The sequence below is a fragment of the Staurois parvus genome, unplaced genomic scaffold (assembly GCF_062004578.1).
Source record: "Staurois parvus isolate SC_StPar_1 unplaced genomic scaffold, SC_StPar_1.0 ptg000145l, whole genome shotgun sequence".
Taxonomy (NCBI): Eukaryota; Metazoa; Chordata; class Amphibia; order Anura; family Ranidae; genus Staurois; species Staurois parvus.
In genome coordinates this window covers 6,191,510-6,210,396 of record NW_028317941.1, presented here as the reverse complement: position 1 = coordinate 6,210,396, position 18,887 = coordinate 6,191,510, and the positions used below count along the sequence as shown (strand labels likewise).

The 18,887-nt window shown below is 38.2% G+C and overlaps 1 protein-coding gene across 3 annotated transcripts in view; it reads left to right on the top strand.

The window, feature by feature from the left end:
- CSMD2 (CUB and Sushi multiple domains 2) overlaps positions 1 to 17,602 on the top strand; it is a 1,275,366-nt gene extending 1,257,764 nt beyond the window's left edge. For 2 of the 3 annotated variants that reach the window (XM_089673878.1, XM_089673880.1), the window contains 8 exons: positions 881 to 946; positions 1,559 to 1,720; positions 3,072 to 3,184; positions 6,703 to 6,790; positions 7,594 to 7,635; positions 9,014 to 9,149; positions 10,644 to 10,817; positions 13,784 to 17,602. In XM_089673878.1, the coding sequence (XP_089530004.1) occupies positions 881 to 946; positions 1,559 to 1,720; positions 3,072 to 3,184; positions 6,703 to 6,790; positions 7,594 to 7,635; positions 9,014 to 9,149; positions 10,644 to 10,800 (764 nt within the window). In that variant the 3' untranslated portion in view covers positions 10,801 to 10,817; positions 13,784 to 17,602. The remainder of the gene's footprint in view (positions 1 to 880; positions 947 to 1,558; positions 1,721 to 3,071; positions 3,185 to 6,702; positions 6,791 to 7,593; positions 7,636 to 9,013; positions 9,150 to 10,643; positions 10,818 to 13,783) is intronic. The other variant, XM_089673879.1, reaches the window with a different exon arrangement.
- The last annotated feature ends 1,285 nt before the right edge of the window (positions 17,603 to 18,887 follow it).

Genomic DNA, 18,887 nt, shown 5'->3' with positions numbered 1-18,887 from the left:
AGTTTACACTGACAGTCTGCAGGAGACCTGAATGGCACCAGCCAGTCTTATGATTGATGGTACAATTCTTTCCAGGCTACTAAAACAAAAAATAGTAAATGCACATTTTGTTATCTGCAAAAAATGCGCATGTATTATTTTTTGTTAAAAGGTGAACTCATCCTTTAAGAATACAAAAAAAAAATGTTTGTTTTTATCATATCATCATCTGATGGTGGTAAAAAAAAAGATAAACTTCCCCATCTGGATCATTATGTATGAAAGCTCTTTGGTTTGTTCGCTTTTTTTGTAAACAAACTCATCAAAGTACAATGGAATATATTTGCAAGATTTTTTCAAAATAATTTCTATTAAATAATTATATTACACTGTATTCTTTTTATTGGCAAGCATTTTTGGTTTTTGCCATCTGTGTCCCACTGGAGAGATTTCCCTTCACTTCCTGTCCCATGGCCAAATCAGGCAGTGAGAGGAACCCCTCCAAAGTGAGGTAAAACGGGGGGGGGGGTTACCACAGCTAGTGTCCCAACTGCAAGATTTTCCCTTTATTACTGTTTTTGTGTCAATCCAAAATTTGGGATTCTCTTTAACTTTCACTTTCTATGACAAAACTAAACAGGACAAATAGAGAGGGTGAATCTCCCTAATGGTGGCACAGGCAGCAATAAAAACTGTGAAGTGTTATAAACCTTCTTTACTCTATCTAAATCTAAAAAAAAACAAAACATTTTTGCCTTTAGTTACACTTTAAGGCCTATGCCCATAAAAAGGTAATAGATCTGTTGGGAAAATTTGATCTATTTGAAAATATGTACTCAATATTGTTTGTAATGTAAATGGGCAGTTTAACTGCATCTTCTTATCTCTATTTTTTATATAGCTGATGTTAGGCCCAGTGGAAAACCCATTTCCCCAGCTAAAGAACCTCCCATTCAAAAAATATCTGGTAAGCACATTATTATCCTATTGGATACAAAATATTATTGTCTCATATTAATTTCCTGCCACTATCCAGAACATTAGTCTTTAGCAGCTTTGTATACTCTGTGCAATGATATTTCTTGCCAACCAACTAGCCACCATTTTGGTCAATAGGAAAACAAGAATATTCACATGGAACTCTCCAATGTATAATTGCATAGCCCCTCTCACCCCTTTCATGTTTTTATTTATTATTTCATTGTTTTTTTTTTCTATGAAAATAATTGAGGCTTAAGGGGGATAGTTTGTTTGGCATAAGAATAGGTTCATGTATGTTGACAGGAGCTTCCACAACCCTCACTAGGAATTTAAAGTTCAGACTGCCAAAACACCTTCCATTTGCCTCCCCCTTTGACTCCAAATGTGGGCAAATGAAAATTCAATTTGGCTCATCCCTTTTGGTAAATAGCTTTTCAGAAATAATTGTGATGAGGGTGTTTTTAAAGCTGTTACGCTGTTCTTTTCTGATGTTTTAGGAAACAAAAATAGATTATGGAAATAGGCTATCATCATCACTTTTCATTTATAATAGCTGCAGCTGCTGCTGATGTGTTTTAATAGCGTATTACCTTTGCAGTTCCGGCAGATGTCTTTGCTAAAGATTCTCTATGGAAAGGATCTTATGAATACCAAGGAAGGAAACAACCTGCAATGCTCACTGTCACCAGTTTTGATGCTGTGAGCAGTAAAGTTAATGCCACCATGATTGATCACAGTGGGGTGGAGCTACAAGTGTCAGGTGAGTCTGTAATTCTTATAGCAAAATAAACTATCTAGCTATAACACAAATATAACAAGTACAAATAACACAATGCTGCTCAGAGTAGCCAGTGACTAATTCTGTATGTATGCATGGAAACTACTGTAGATATACCATTTATGGACCATCCTAAACATTTAACATAAATAATCCAGCCAGACACTGATAGCTCATACATTCTTATGAAATAATCAAAATTTCTCACTTAGTGGCTCACAGATAGCCAAGTTGTTGTTTTTTTGTAATGTTCATGATCGGTCTTCTTTCAAATTATATATCGTATACCTAAGCCGGGTGTCGGCAACCCGCGGCTCCAGAGCCGCATGCGGCTCTTTTTCACCTTGGCTGCGGCTCCGGAGCACACTGCCCACCAGGTGACAGGCAATAGGGCAGCAATGGGCAAACTACGGCCCGGCGGACCTTTTAATCCGGCCCGCGGAGAACGTGAGGGGAGCTAGGCTCCTCTCACAGTCCGCCCTGAAGACCGGTGTAGCATGAAAATCTGTCTCCTATGAGGATCTGTCCCCCTCGACGTATCTGCGCATGTGCCGGAGATCGCCGATCGGCTGCTAATGCCTGAAACTGGCACATGCGCAGATACGTTGAGGGGGACAGATCCTCATAGGAGACAGATTTTCATGCTACACCAGAACGGCGCGGGAGCACGGTGAGAGGAACGCGCGGAGCAAAGGTAAGTGAATTGACACAGGGGGGACTTGGGGACTTAATATGGGGGATGAATTAATATGGGGGATGAATTACTATAGGGGGGATGAATTACTATATGGGGGGTGAATTACTATGGGGGATGAATTACTATATGGGGGATGAATTACTATGGGGGATTAATTACTATATGGGGGATGAATTACTATATGGGGGATGAATTACTATGGGGGATGAATTACTATGGGGGATGAATTACTATATGGGGGATGAATTACTATATGGGGGATGAATTACTATGGGGGATGAATTACTATGGGGGATGAATTACTATATGGGGGATGAATTACTATATGGGGGATGAATTACTATGGGGGATGAATTACTATATGGGGGATGTATTTTCAGTTTTAAAAATGTGGCTCTCAAAATAAATTTCAATCGTGGTTTTGGCGACATTTGGCTCAGTTGAAAAAAAAGGTTGCCCACCACTGACCTAAGCTGTCAGCTTGATCTGGCCAAAACCTTTTCTAAACTAAATTTATTTTTGGCTTATGATATTAAATATTTACAGTATATTAACAACTCTTGCATGCACAGAGAGGATATTTATACACTGTCTAGGAATGGCTATTTTTCATAATTGTATAAATGTTCATTGCAGGTATTTTCAAAAAGGAAGAATTTCACCTGCTTCTCCAAGCGTACCAGATCCGTGGGCCCAAAGAAATCGTCATGGAGAAGTTTAAGATGGACAGCTGGGCTTTGGATGGCCATGTGAGTCACTTGTTTATGTTGATCTTAGAGATTGGTACTGTAGGTGTGACACTATCCCAACCGTAAACATTTATGCCTCACCATACATTATTCACCTATCCTATTAATACAGGATACTGAAAAACTGAGTGGCAAACTATAGGGAAGATGAGAACTTCTGTGCTTGTATTAAGTCATTATGCAACTGTTTAAGCTATACTTTGCATGATCTATAATACAGAATACACAAGAAAACTATATGGGCAAATATGTAGCATATGTGTTTACATGAATATATATATAAAGTTTAAATCTGGTAGTCTGATCTAAACATTCATGGTCAGGCTAACAGTGCCAATAGACTTAACGCATGCTTGATCTAACCTTCCTAGGGATGAGAGATAAGGAGTGCATAACAGTCAGTCTTTGCCATGTGATGCTTATCTTTGCAATATGAAGGCTGACCAACTTTTCTCCAAGAATAATGGTCTGATCCAGTGGGAAACCCCAAAACAACAATTTAACATAAATCATCTTATTGGTCCTTATACTGTATGTGGTGGATCCATTTGGTTTTTTTTTCATGCTTCTTTGATTAAGCTGATAGCACTGTTATGGGTTTAAAGAACAGGAATTTACAAAATTGTGAATTTCTATCAGGATCAACAGGTAATTTTTGTACTTGCAGAAAATACACTTAGAAAAGTAATGCAGATACAATATCTAGAGACTGCTAAGGTGCTGTATATTTTAGTTCTTGGGTTTAAATATCCTTTAAGTTCTCTTAGCTTGGAAAAAAAGTAAAATTTACATTAAAATATTGTAATTCACTCCCAGTATTTAAAACTGTCAGTGTATTTAGACATGCAGGTGATTGCCTCATATGGCCATTGACTGTTGAAAGCACAAAAAAAGTGGAGACAGATGATGGAATGCTAAGGACAGTACTCATTGTCATTGTAACGCACTAAAGATATGAATGCTTGGGGTAGACACTGAGCTATCCTGAATATAAATGAAGGCTATGGATCTAATTGTCTCTTAGCTGTACAGAAGATAGGAAAAGGACAAGCGCCTCTTATCAGCTGTCACATGCTATATTTCAGTTCTGTTAATTCTACAGATTTCATGTCTAAAACACGACATGTGCAATCCTATGATAACTGCATTTTAAAACCAGATAACCACCTAGCTTTAACCATTCAAACTAAATCTCTTTTCACATTTCCATTTAATGCATTTCCATTTTGTGATAAAACCGCAATGTGACAGGACAGTGACAGCTATGCAGAGGATCAAAATTTTACTTTTTTTTTTTTGCAAAAATAAGTGCAGAAAATGCAGCAGATATTTTGCTGCAGCAACCCCAACTGCAGTTTGTTAGTGAATGTGTTTTCATTGCAACAGCTGGGGGCACCTGTGTTCACCTTAGATAGTCTAGGACAAATAATATACTACCTGTCAAACATTTTAGAACACCACAATTTTTCCAGTTTTTAAATTTAAACAGTTAAAGTTCAGTGAATAACCTGAAATGGTACAAAGGTAAGCGGTAAACTGCCAGAGGTGAAAGAAAAAGTTTAGGTTAACAAGAACTGAAAATAATGTACATTTCAGAGTTATACAAAAAGGCCTTTTCTGGGAAGAAGTAAACAAAAGGCACTTGAAAACTGGAGGAAATTGACAGGAGGAGTTCTGACAGACCAAAAGGCCATAACAGAATTAGAAGTCAAGTTCCTGAGAGTCAACAACTTGCATGTCAGGCAGCTCACAGCAAAACAGCTTCAAGTACAGCTTAACACTGATCAAAGTAAGTGTCAGTTTTAACTGTGAAGAGGAGACTTCAGGTTGCAGGTTTGACAGGTCAAGTGGCTGTAAGAAAGCCATTGCTAAGATGGCAAAATAAGAAAAAGCGGATTGCCGTGAAGAGCTATCAGTGGACTACAGAAGGCAGGAAGAAGATCTTATGGACCGATGAATCAAAATCTTTGGTTCATCATACAGGGTTTATGTGCACAGTCGAGTAGGTGAAAGGATGGTTCCTCGTTGTCAAACATGGAGGAGGAAGTGTGATGGTCTGGGAGTCTTTGCTGGATCCAGAGTAGGCAACTAACACAGAGTGAATGGCACCCTGAACCAAAACTACTACCACAGGATTTTGCAGCGCCATGCAATACCCTCTGGAATATGCCTAGTTGGTCAGGGGTTCATCTAACAGCAAGATAATGATCCAAAACACACCTCCAGGCTGTGTCAGAATGAGTAAAAAAAATTAGATTACATTTTATTAAAATACATGATTTCATGATTTCTTTTTTTATGTCCAATTGTTTATCTGTTCTGTGCTTTATTTTCAGAGTTCATTGAGACCTTAAACTGAGTAAATTTCAATAAAAATCAGGGTGTTCTAAAACTTTTGATTGGTAGTGTATAGAATTACAAAATGTGCCTATCTCTTTCATTTAAAAGCTGACACCACCAAGAAGGTTTAACTTTGTCCCCACAAAGATCCATGATCTGTCTCTTGTGCCTCCCTATTGGTCACTGAGGTTGCCCCACATGGCAGTATCAAGATGCACACAATGTGGAAAGGGATGAGGCCATGTTAGCATACCGGATGATGTTGTAAATTGATGTTGAGATCACCACAGATTTCTGGGCCTCTGAGATTCTGAACCTGCCTACCAGCACTTAAAAGTGGCTCATTTTCCAACAGAGTTTCTTTTTAACAACATTGACATGGCTCAATTCATAAACAGTGTATTATTAAGGTGAAAAATTGAGTGAATATGTTGTGTTGTGTTATGTTAAACTGAACAATCTTTTTATGTAGATTAGAGTTTTCCAAACAATATTTAATATCTGTTGTAAAAGAATTCAAACACTTCAGACAATAATACATCCAATGGTATCACTGTAATGCTTTGCCTAATGCATCCCTCCTCAAAGCAGGTAATCTTCAACAATGCAAAAAACAGACACAGGAAGGCGCAAACTCCTAGTGCACTACCACCAAAACGGTTATTGGATTCAAAGGTTATATACTTACAAACATAGTAGAAATCAAGTGTATCAGATATAAACTCCAGCCTAGAGGTGATTGTGTTTGACCATGTATAACACAGTTGGAAGGCTAGTGCATTTCAGGGGGCCATTCCCCCTTCCTCAGAGTAATCCAACACAATAAAACACTGTATCTTAAATGCTCACATATCAGAGAGTGACTCCCCTCTCAACAAGTGTGTGGGTGGGCTAGAACTTTCATGGGATAGAAAAAATTCCCCAGATTGCCTGATCTACCCACATAGTTGTCTCTCAAAACATGCCCTACAAGCTAAAGTTTAGTCCTCTATTACAGTATTTTTTGAAACACTGCACAGAGGTGGTATATATATTGCTTAGTTTCCTTGATGCAAAGGAAAATGTTTTTAAAAGGCATTTCTGTGCTTGGCTTTTTTTAACAATGTGTTTCAAGAAAATCTTAATGTACAAACATGGTTTTCATTACTCTTAAGATCTCATGGTTTTCATTACTATAGATCTCATCTGAAACTGCCGGAGGAACGTATATCTACCAAGGATTTGTGCGTGGAAAAGGATTTGGCCAGTTTGGATTCCAGAGGATAGGTAAACCTTGTTGACTTAACTGACTTTCACAATTGCATGTGAGGATAAAAGGATAAATACTACACAAATTAAGTAAGCCTTTAGTAAGAAATACACCTGCAGTTAAAGTGGTTGTAAAGGTGAAAGGTTTTGTATCTTTATGCATTCTCTGCATTAGAGTAAAAAAATATTTTATATGCAGCTCCCCCTGCAGCCCCCCTATCCCAAATACTCACCTGAGCCTGATCTTAGTCCAGCACTACACACATCTGCAGCTCCCTCCTCTCCCAGCTCTCACATGCTTGGCTGACAGTGAGAGTCATTGGCTTCTGCTGCTGTCAGTCCAAACCTGTGAGCAGAGAGTGGGGTGCGGGGTAAAGCTGGGCTGTGTGTCATCCTGGCTCGGGAGCAAGCCCACACGAGTACCCACCATAAGTAGTGGTTTTCTATGGTGGACACGTGGCAGAGGGGAGGAGCCAGGAGTGCTGGCAGGGGACCCTAGAAGAGGAAGATTGTGGCTGCTCTGTGCAAAACCATTGCACATTGCAGATAAGTATAACATGTTTGTGATTTTAATGGAAAAAGAAGGTTTACAATCGCTTTAAGATAAGTTAATCCATGTGTTGTTTGCTGCATATCAGGTAAATCTGTTTCTTTCCAAGCATGAATTGTGTGAATCCACATGGCCATTTTAATTTTAAAAAAAGGGTTGCAATCCATCTGTGTTAGATTTACCTGATACATCATAACAAGCTAGCTAGGGGGAATGGGACAACCATTTTATTGAGAAGTTTTCTCTATTTTCCCCTATTCTGTGGTTGCAGAGTGGCAGTTGGATCATACTGAATTCCAGAACCCAACAGAAGGTCAGTCACAGAGTTAGCTTCGGTGAAGAGAGAGCTTCTGTCATGGAGAGGCCATAGGAGGCATAGCCTTCCCGAAATAAATGTATCCCCTCTTCTATACTTTATATAGGTTTTCTTATGATTTCTTCCAAATGAGGGTTCTCAATGCTGCAATGCCCTCTATGTTTAGTGTCTGGAAGCAGTTCTAAAATTCAGTTTAAAGAAGCTATCCTACAGCCATCCCAAGTAGCCACTATACATTAACAGAAAAGGAGGAAAAGTTTACCTGTGCATATTGGTAAAAAAGTTGAACACTCACATACAAAAGAAGAGTCCACTTTCCTCCTTCCTTTTTTTCCTACATGCTCATGTAACCCTACTTGATGCCTAGCCTAAAAACCTGTTATTGACTGAGGCGAAGGTATACTGTTAATACCAATTTGATAGCACCCAGCCATGCCCATGTTTGCCAAGACATGTTACACTCTGCTTCTGTATCCCTCTTTATTTTGCACTCTAAGATTGTCTTCTTGTACAGGTAATTGCAAGGAGTTATATGCTGGTGAAGTGGTCTGCATTGCACTACTTTCCAGCACCTACATGCACACATTTACAGTATATACATATATACATATTTTACAAACTCATATTAGCCCCCCGCCCCCCTCCTATGCTTCTGTATTAGGCCCCATGTTATATATCCAACCTTGGCTTATTTATTTGTGCCATCTTGTGGTAAACCACGTACTGATTTGCTCACCTCAGCCTATTCTTCTGTAAAGTAATCATGTAATAAATACATAAATAACTTTTTAGGTTTATAAAGTGAATCTAATGATGAAGTCATCAAGACTGCAATGAAGATCACCTTTAACAATAGCAAACAATGTATGTGCAGTGTCAGTATTTTACCTAGTTTTTTTGGGTGCTGTCAGCCTATATTAGTCTGCATAAGAATAAAGTGTTATGGGAGCCATTTCTTTTCATGATGGAACAGTTCACAGATACAGCAGCATTTGCTTTGGGGTAGCTTGTAAGCCCTATCACTGTAATAAGTAACTATAACATTTCTAGATAACTCTTCTATCTAGTTTATCATTTAGTAGCAACTCATGAACAATAGAATGCCCTTATTTAAAGCACATTTCCAGGGAAATCTTTGTTGAAGGATCATTTGGCAATTGCATTAGGTAGAAGGTGCTGCACCAACACTTTTACATCTCTGCATGCAATAGTACCATGGGTTATATTAAGGCACAGTATGTACAAGTACCTGCATTTCATTTATGATGAGTGTTTCGATAATATGTACAGGTTTACTTAATGTATACTTGCATAACCTGAAACTCTTTTCCATGCAGTCTTTGTTGACATGTCTCTATGTCTTTTGCTGTTACAGATAGGAGATTACTAGAGACCAATCCTGACACCATTGGACACTTTCCATCCAACAGCAGCTCAGTGGCCGCTGCTATTCTTGTGCCTTTTATAGCTCTCATCATTGCTGGTTTTGTCCTATATCTCTACAAACACAGGTATTATAATTGTGCACCAGGAAAATGCATTATAGGTTACTAGGTCAATATGAGATAATTTAAACATGACACAAACATTGACCATTGAATCCTAGAGTGAATTAGTACTTTGAAATTTTGATGAGTTAGGAATTTCCTTGGATTCAAACATGTTTGGATAAAACATAGATCTTTACTCAGACAAAAAAACATAAAAAAATATACTTATAGGTAAAAGTGGGGCAGACGCGATCATACACATGATAGTTTTCTGCAGTCACTGTTCTATGTTTCTATGTTTCCTAATACAGTATTCAAATTAAAAAGAAACTGACCACTCTCATCTGACTTTAGATTTAATAGGGAAATATGTGTAAAATAACAGCTAACTCTGGCCTGCAAATACCTACATCAATTTAAAGTACAACTAAAGGTTCATGTATGATAATCTAAACAAACAACAAATCCAGTTACTGTGTCATTATCAAGCCTCATAATGTAAACAAAACTTCCTTTACCTTTCCAAACTGTCTCTCACACACTCACCCTGCTGGACACTGCAGCTCACAGTGGGAGGGTTTCAGCAATAGAGTCAGTGCTGTCAGTCCAGAAAGCTGTGAGCAAGATGAGGTGTGGCCAGGTGCTGATTGACAAGCTGCAGGCTTATGAATCAGCAATGACAATGCTGATAGCCATGACCACTGAAACATTCTTTCATTCCACTGTATTGCAAGCAGGCACAGCCTAAATGAGAGTGGCAACAATTCAGGATTCAGGAGCACTACAGCATTGTTGCCACACCACCATAGGAAGCTGCATTAGGTGAACTTCACTGACAGACTCAACAGGTACTTGTGGAACTTTGCAGGTGGGCTAAGAAAAAAATTAAATGCAGTCACAAATATTTCTATAAAGGAAGTCCATAGTTCTACTTTAAGATTTCTAAATTTAAGAATTAGGATTCTATATTCATGAATGCCTTGTTCTTTTGGGAACCAAGTTTAAATAGAAAATAAACAACATACTATGAGTCTGCTCATGGGTATTTCAATGCATTATGTGCAAATGACAGAAAAGAACCCAAAGTTTCAGTTAAATAGTTCACCTATTGTACATGAAACCGTTGCATTAGTATAAAAGTAAAAGCAAAGAGGTGTTGTGTCAGAAAACAAGATTACAGTTTTATCTACAACACTGTTGAACTTGACTATCTCCAGTCTCTAACTATCTGGAAAAGAATCTGTAGTGTTTAAAGGGCCTGCCATACTACACCTCCCAGTTTTCTACTTGTCCCAATGGACAGGGTTACCAGACACAAAATCAGCATGAGTTTGTTTTTTACACCCAAGGGCCCCATATCAGCTTTTTCTCAGTATAGGTTAACCAATGTGGAGTAAAAAGATTTAAAAGCATGTGAACGTATTTATCTGTTATCAGTACAATATACTCAGTTAAAGCCCTTAGTGAAGCTGTTTATGTTGGTTTCAGTGACTAATTTGATGTTTGTCTCAGCAGAAGACCGAAGGTTCCATTTAATGGCTTTGCCGGACATGAGAATACAAATGGCCGGGCCACATTTGAGAACCCAATGTATGAACGGAATGTACAACCCACAGAAATAGTGGCAAATGAGACTGAGTTCACTGTTAGCACAGTGTGCACTGCTGTATAGCACCTGCCCTTCATCAGGTAAGTAAATATAAAGGTGTATAATGGTTATGAAAATCTAGCGACATTTTGATTGGTAGCAATATGTACATACATTAGTATCAACATGGGACATCTGGAAGCTTACATTTGACCTTGCACTCAGAACACACAAGTGCCCAATGAAGCATTAGCTTCTCTGTGTACTGTGCCATTCAGAACTTAATGTGGATTGCAGCATCAGTTGAAAATTAATATTTTGTCTAAAACATCCTACTGCTAATACAAACTATCCTGTGGCAGATCTTCAATGATCAGACTGTTTTTTTTCAGTCTGTAGGCAACATGTAAAATCAGTCGGTATACAGCCATTGCTATTTGTTAAACACTGTGCCATACACAGCCTGCCCACTCAATATACCTTCAGTTTGAGATTTATATAGTTTCTGGCTGACAGTTTTCTCAAGCTGTTTGTGTTGGCTATTTGTGGGTGATTCATGAAAACCAAATAAAAGACAGTTTGAAAAAATTTAAACCATTGTGAGAATTAATTTTTCATAAAAATAAAAAGTTAATAACTTATTTGGATGATATTATTGATCCTGTTGGTGCAATTTCTGTCTATCCAGTTTTTATTAGTCAGCCTGTATGTGTTATGTGCTATTCTACCTGTTTAGAAAACTATACAGAATCAACCCTGGTCTGCATTTTACAGGCTCTCGCAGCAATTACCGTATACAGTATTTTATATAAGTTTTATAAACAGGTGCCATTTTCCTTTAGGGCTCATGCTGCAAGGGGACCATACAGCACTTTCTATTTCTGTACATCTATTTGCTTTCTATGGGTGGGTGTATACAGCAGCTGTGGTACCTGGGGAAGATTTTACAAAGGCTCTTGCACACTGTGCAGCCCCATTGTGAACATGTGCATGAGCCCTTAAAGAGTATCAAGATTATGATTGACAACCTTTAGCTGCTCTACTTCGGTGTAATTCTCTACAGGCTTGTTTAATCTTTCCTTCGACTGAAGCTTAGGTTAGTGTTACACCAGCAATTTAGAGTATTGCATAAAAATGGCTAAATTCTTTTGCAACAAAATGCTAAATGAGCATGACTGGTTTCAATTTTCTATTAGATGAAAGGGCAAGGTTGTGTTTTGGTGGCTTAATTTATTTTAAAGTAAACAACCAGTCAAGAATAAATCCAGGCAAACAGTTCTGTTGAAATGAATAAGCTTACTGTTTTGCCCACCTAAGGATTTGTAAATCCATACAGCCTACTTGTCATTTACACATAATTTACACACTGCACAACCATACAGGTGACAAATGGATACAAACTGTTTTTGCTCAAGTGATAAAAGTATACAATCCTACCTTAAGTGTACTTCCGCACAACTTGGAAGAAAAGGAAAAAATCACACTCACATAAAACTTTATTAAATGTACGTATTATACTTACAAAAGTGCTTGACAAAGTAACATAAAAACCATCCAGATACCTGCCCAATCTAATGGATGTCAGGTGTCCAACTGTTGAATCTGTTCAGCAACAAATCTGAGACTCTGCCTCCAGTGTGAATCCTGACTTAAGATGATTCGAGTCTCGGCTGGTTCAGCAGGAAATGTCTGAGATTCAAACCATGTATGGGCAGGCTGAATGTACCCAATCAATTTGGGTACAACCAGCCTGCTGGATATTACATGCGATTATTGCTAGGAGCTTTTATAGCTGCTAGCAAGAATCACTGTGTTCTCCTGGCGGGGAAGGCTCCTCCCACCAGGAGAACACACTGGCTCCGCAGGAAAGGGAGGGGAGATTCCCCTGTCAACACTGTCTGTGGGGAATCAAGCACATTTCTTCCCTGAAACCCATGGTTGCAGGACAGAAATTTGCTCCATCAATGCTTGCTTTAGTTTAAACACCTCTCTTATATTGTAATGAGATGTATACATGCTAGCTTCCAGAGTCTTTTTTATCACATTACAGAGGCTTGTATGCTATAAACAAATCAATTATATTTAAAAAGGTTTCTATAAAGTAATTATTATAGTCTAATATTGTGTGCCCAACTCCATCAACTATAAACTTATTTCACAAAATGTAGAAAACATTCACTGCTTATAAATTGGAAACATTTGAGGCATGTAAGTTGCAGGTGAGGAGAGAATCTCCTTTTTACTCTGCTTAGCTGTCTACTGTCCATTCTAAAATTGTAAAGAAAGCAGTTCTGTGCTCTTAACCTGTCTTATTCAACTGGGTTGCCATCATGGGTTCTGTTTTCCTTCTGCCCTGGTGAAAGAATTAACTTTCAGCCTTTAGGCCCATAGGTCCTTATCCTCCAGGGACACCGTGCAAGTGCTTTTATAATGAACTTGTATACATGCAACGTTGGTCAGAAGTGGATATAAACAATCCTATATATAAATATACATATTTTTATTCAGCAAAGAACAAGTTCCAAAAAGTGCTTTTCTTTCCCTCAACCATAGGTTGAGGGAAAGAAAATCACTTGATTCCCCCATTACCACAGTCAGTGTTGATGGGGGAGTCCCTCCCATTGTGCTATTTTATTCTGACAGCAGGAGGTTTCACTGCCATCAGAATACAATGATCACTGATCCTGGCTATAGCCAGCACCAGTGATCTTACAAAAAAAAAAACAACAATAGATCATCTGCAGTACAACCAGCCTGCCACAGATGGATCAAAATTTGGTGGTTCCTTCTTAACTGGTCAAATTTCTCTCTATGGCTGGCTTTAGTCCTCTGCATCAGGATGCCTTGTCCAATGCAGTCCATTTTCTGCCACAGCCCAGCCCCCTCTTCACATGCTCTGTGATGTCACATCTAGAACAGGATGCAAGATGAGAACAGAACAGACACACCAGTGTGTTCTCTTTATTCATTAGCTATCTAAAATGTTTCCAGAGAATTCAAGCTTTAAAATAAATATTATATTCTGCCACATTTCCTCTTGCTTATTTGTTTCTTTTTTCCTGTATAGTGAACTGGGTTTTCTTGGAGTCTTCATCCTGTCTTTCCTCGCCCTGCAAAATCATCAGTGGGCAGCTGTGATCACCAGTGCCACTTGTAGCCACTCCATTTTTGATGACATCCAAACTGTGCTAGGCTGGTGAGTTTAGGAAAAACTAGGAGAAGACCCCGTGTTCAAAGATGAAGCAATGTCGGCAGTGGACTGGCAACCTCCCATGCACCAATCTGCCAGGGCCTCATGCAGCCTTGACAACTGGGTGTCTCAACGCAAGTGGCAGGTCTGCCACCTCAAGAGGTCCTTATCCTCCAGGGACACCGTGCAAGTGCTTTTATAATGAACTTGTATACATGCAACGTTGGTCAGAAGTGGATATAAACAATCCTATATATAAATATACATATTTTTATTCAGCAAAGAACAAGTTCCAAAAAGTGCTTTTCCTCCATTCTTCTCCGCCTGATCCCTGCAGCACATAACAGACTGTGTGGCGTTGGCGGGAAGGGGGAGCGCAGCCTTACAACCCAAGCCCCAGGTTGGCGTGGGAGTCTTCAACCAGCCAACACTTGAAGGAGAGCTGTCCGGAAATATTGCTCTGAAGCTAACCCCCATCTCATTGGTCTGTGAGCACATACAAAACGTGTACTGACACTCCTTTCTCCAGCTACAGATGAATACATTTGACCAATATAATATTCTGTGTTGCATCATTCAGGAAAAGTTTGGCCACATTACCTCGAAAATTCAGAGTTGAATCGCAGGCTTGAGATTGTCATAAGCAATGCATTGCAGGTTCTTTTTATTTTACATTTTATATATATGTTAGGAGACATTTTAGAGTGCAAACTTCTAGGATAATTATAGGACCCCTCAATAATAGCAGAATGTTATCACAATATAAAGACTCTATGGCACAAGCCCCAGACTTAGGGGTGGTGGTGGGGGACATAAATGTTTTTGGTCAGCTCAATAGGTTGAGTGGTTTGGCATCTTGAATGTTCTTTTAGCAGCCACTGAGAACATAGGCTTATAAAGTAGTAGGGTATTGTGACAGCCTGTGGTACTTTACCTCTTCCTATGACAATGAATGAAATTACTCATTCCTATGAATGTTTTAACAGGCAGTAAGATCACAATGTATTACTCTTAGATTTATTTTTATATACTACCAAAAATGACCCAGATCTCACCCTATAGATGCAAATTAAACCAAGTTGGTGTAGCAACTTCCTTACAAAAAATATGTCTATTAATACATTTTATAAAAATTGATTCTAAATAAATAAATAAATAAATAGAATATATAGAGTTTAAGATATACATTTCCACTTTTGCTGTTTTACCTGATTGGTGTTACTATATTATTATTCATGATGAAAGCATCAACTACCTCTTCTGTTACTATGTACTGGATTGTTCATAGACTTTCAATTGTCTCAGTATTTATACTCCATGGCATCTGTTTTGGTTAATTTTGATATGCATTGTTTCCTGTGCAGCAGTATGACAATGGGGTCTGGTAACTGAAAGTGTCTGAAAAACGTACCGCATGTTGCCAACATACGCTCTCAGATCCTACTTTTTATTTTCGAATCTGCCCTAGAAATATAACAGGAAGAAGCTGATTAGTTGGTAAATGCAACACTATTCTTCCACTGCCATTTACAAGATCCTTGGTTTGGCAAAACTGAGCCTTGCCTAACAAACTTTAGGGATCCATACTAAAGCTGATGTGGCCATTCAATTTCACTGTGTGGGGATTAGATCTTTACTTCAAAACCTGGTTACATTTAAAAGCTCCTGGTATTTGGTATCCACATTATAAAGATAGTTTGGGCAGCAGTGGAACTTTCATAATAACCAGATATACTGAGTCATACAACCAAATTTCCATTTTGAGTGTTTTAACCTAACAAGTGTAAGCTACTGTCATACTGGCCTGCATATTGGCAAATTTAGCATATAGTTATCAGTTTGACAATTCAATTATGAATGAAAGTGTGTAAAAGAGAGGATTTCTGTATTGCCCTTAGCAACCAGCGACTGACATTTTAATGCTCGGACAGTGCAAAAGGGTTGCTATTGAGAACATGTAAAATTCTTTCTTTATAAATCCTTCATAAATAAGACTTCACAAAAAGAGAAACAAAATGTCTTTTTTGGGGCATATATGATGTCCTGAATTTAATTTTATGTCAATGCATTTGCATCGAGATGTCTTGTTACCACAAGTATAGACATACATGATCCACAGCCCCTATGTTCCCTGCAATGCATTGCTATATATACTATACAGTACCACTGTTCTGGTCACAGGCATCTGTTAGCCATTTGGTTAACTGTACGTACTATAGTGTCACAGGGACTCGCTGTACAGGGGATATGTAGCATCTTTTATTGCACTTGTTAGGAAAAAGAACATATTAACCAAGTTTGAATGTAGCCCATATCTGTATTTTTATTTTGTTATTTATGACATTATCATTAGATTTTCAACCATAAACAGTAATATTACCATTTGTCACATTCGTCATTTAGAGGTGGTGTTTCTGCCTGTTTTACGGAAAAAAAAGACTAATCTTGGAAGCCTCAATATAATTATTTTCTACACAAAAGCTAGAGCAAAATCCAGCTTCTGCTCCCTTAATGGAGTAACAATTTAGGGTCCTTTTTCCTCCACCCCTCCTCTGCTGCTCTACTACAAGTAAAACACTATTTTATTGCCCAACCTTGCAGATAAAATGTTCAACTTTGGGGTCTATTTTTACATGGTTAAGCTAACGATTCATATAAGCAAGCACCAAAATTGGAGCTTGACGTATGTTACTGCTGCAGTGAGCAATCCTACATGAGCTAATGGCAACTGGCAATTGCCAACGACAATAGTGCAAACATTACTCCAGTCGATGGGCCCTTGCTTGTAAAAGGCAGACTATAACTTCTGTGTTCTTGTGTATTTAGCCGTATTAAAATCAAGGCTGATGTTTGATTTTTAATTACATTTGATATATGGAAGGAAGGGCCCTGGTGTTGCTCTAAGAAGGGATCTGAAGCAGAGGTTTAGTTGTCATTTAGAGTGCAAAAAGTAACACCGCTAAAAATAAGAAATGACATGGCCATTCAGCGGAATGGGAGTTAATATGCTGCCATGTTTGTTGTGCTTCACAAACAATTAGCAAAAAAATTAACCGTTTTAATACATTACCATAAACAGGCAAAAATGCATCATTAAATAACAATAAATATGTTTATCAACATGTTATATTGGTGCTTTAACTCTTTTGCACAACACAGTTAAGCAGATTGGATATGTGGACGGTAAACTGACCCATCTCTGGTTTCGCCCTGGCCGCTCCCAACTCCTACAGTCTGAAATGCAATCATTATCAGAACTAGTTATAGTTCATCGCTCTGCCACTGGCCTCCCCCTTTGCAACCCCACAAACTACCCGTGGAAAGGACAAAACAGAATAAATAGACTATTTTGTACAGAGATATATTTTTATGAAGAGAATTTGTACAGTTAAAAAAAACAGAAATAAACGAAACCTAAATCAAATTGAATCCTTTATGTCCTATTTGGATTATTGTATCCTATGGTAGTGATGAGCTTTTTTGTAAATGTAAAAATGTACAAATGCCTTGTTTACAGAAGATGACTGTATATATGTAATCTATACACACTCTGGCTTGTCTGCAATATAAACTGTTTAATTTATGTGTCTCTGTATATGAGGCTTCTTTTTTGTTCAATTTGCCTTTTAATTTTCATGATTTTGAAAAGCTATTTTAAATTTTTGGGATTCAAATTAAATCTAAATTTTTGCATTGTCTTGTCTACTGTGACTTCTCTTCTTAGGCAGAAGTGGGTTAAATATAGTCATCTTAGTGTCTGAAAGCAGAAATGACAGCTGCTTGAAATAGGTAACAGAGGATGGTATGATTTTCAGGTTTGCTAGTACTGCTGGTCACAGAATTGTTATATATGAAATAATTCATACTGGTGAGACCATGTAGCAGCAGAAAGCTATAGCCATGCATGGTTAATGGAGCACTCCAGTCAGGATAAAAATTCAATAAAAATGTATATTGTCAGGTTATGTACTGTATATGTTACTTTTTAAAATATTAGGCTACAGTAGTGGTCATACTAAAAGCTTTATTTTACTAATCAGCTCTCTTCAGCTGAGGACAATACTGTGATTGTTGATAAGGGATGTTTCATTGTTAGATGGATTTTTATTGTGTGTGATAGTTTGTGATTTATCCAAAAAGGGGGTTATCTCAGATAATAACACCAGAATATTTTGTAAAAATTATTTTCATCAAACATAGCAGAGACATCAAAACATGGGTATGTTGCCTTGACCACACTTGCTGCATCTGGAGCTGTAGCACTGCCATGGAAATCTTATAAAGGATATAATAGGAATAGCAAGCTGTATGGAATGAAAATGATCAAGAAGCAACAGGGAAGATGGAGGAAGCATAGAGTTAGGGCTGGTAAACATGGGCAGAATATTGTCCGGTATCGGCTGGTTCAACAGAAACCAGCTGACATTTGGCCCATGTGGACAGCAGCCTAACATCTGGCTTCTGTCGAATGGGCATGCTGCAAAAAAAGTAGTCAATTGGCATTTACAGCCAATAGCTGCAAGCGCTGACTGGTGTGTTCTGGTGGGGTGCAGTGCCCCTCTCAGAACAATATAGCTCAGCAGGGAGATCACTGTACTAACATCCTCTTTTTTTTTTTTCTTCATTCAGCCTGCTGGGTTGAAGAAAAAAAATACTACCTGTGTTTACTACAGGTCCCCAGGTACAGCTTCCTCTCCAGCAAGGAGAACAGTGAACAGTATAGTAGATCTTACCAAATCCCATTCCAAATCTCACAAGGCTAGCAGTCAGGGCATCATTTTCTGAGGCATACTTATTTATTTATTTCAGGTACTTATATAGTGCTGTCAATTTATGCAGCGCTTTACACATATATATTGAACATTCACATCAGTCCCTAACCCTCAAGGGGTGTACAATCTAAGGTCCCTAACTTACAATCATACATACACATATTAGGGTCAATTTAGACAGGATCCAATTAACCTACCAGCATGTCTTT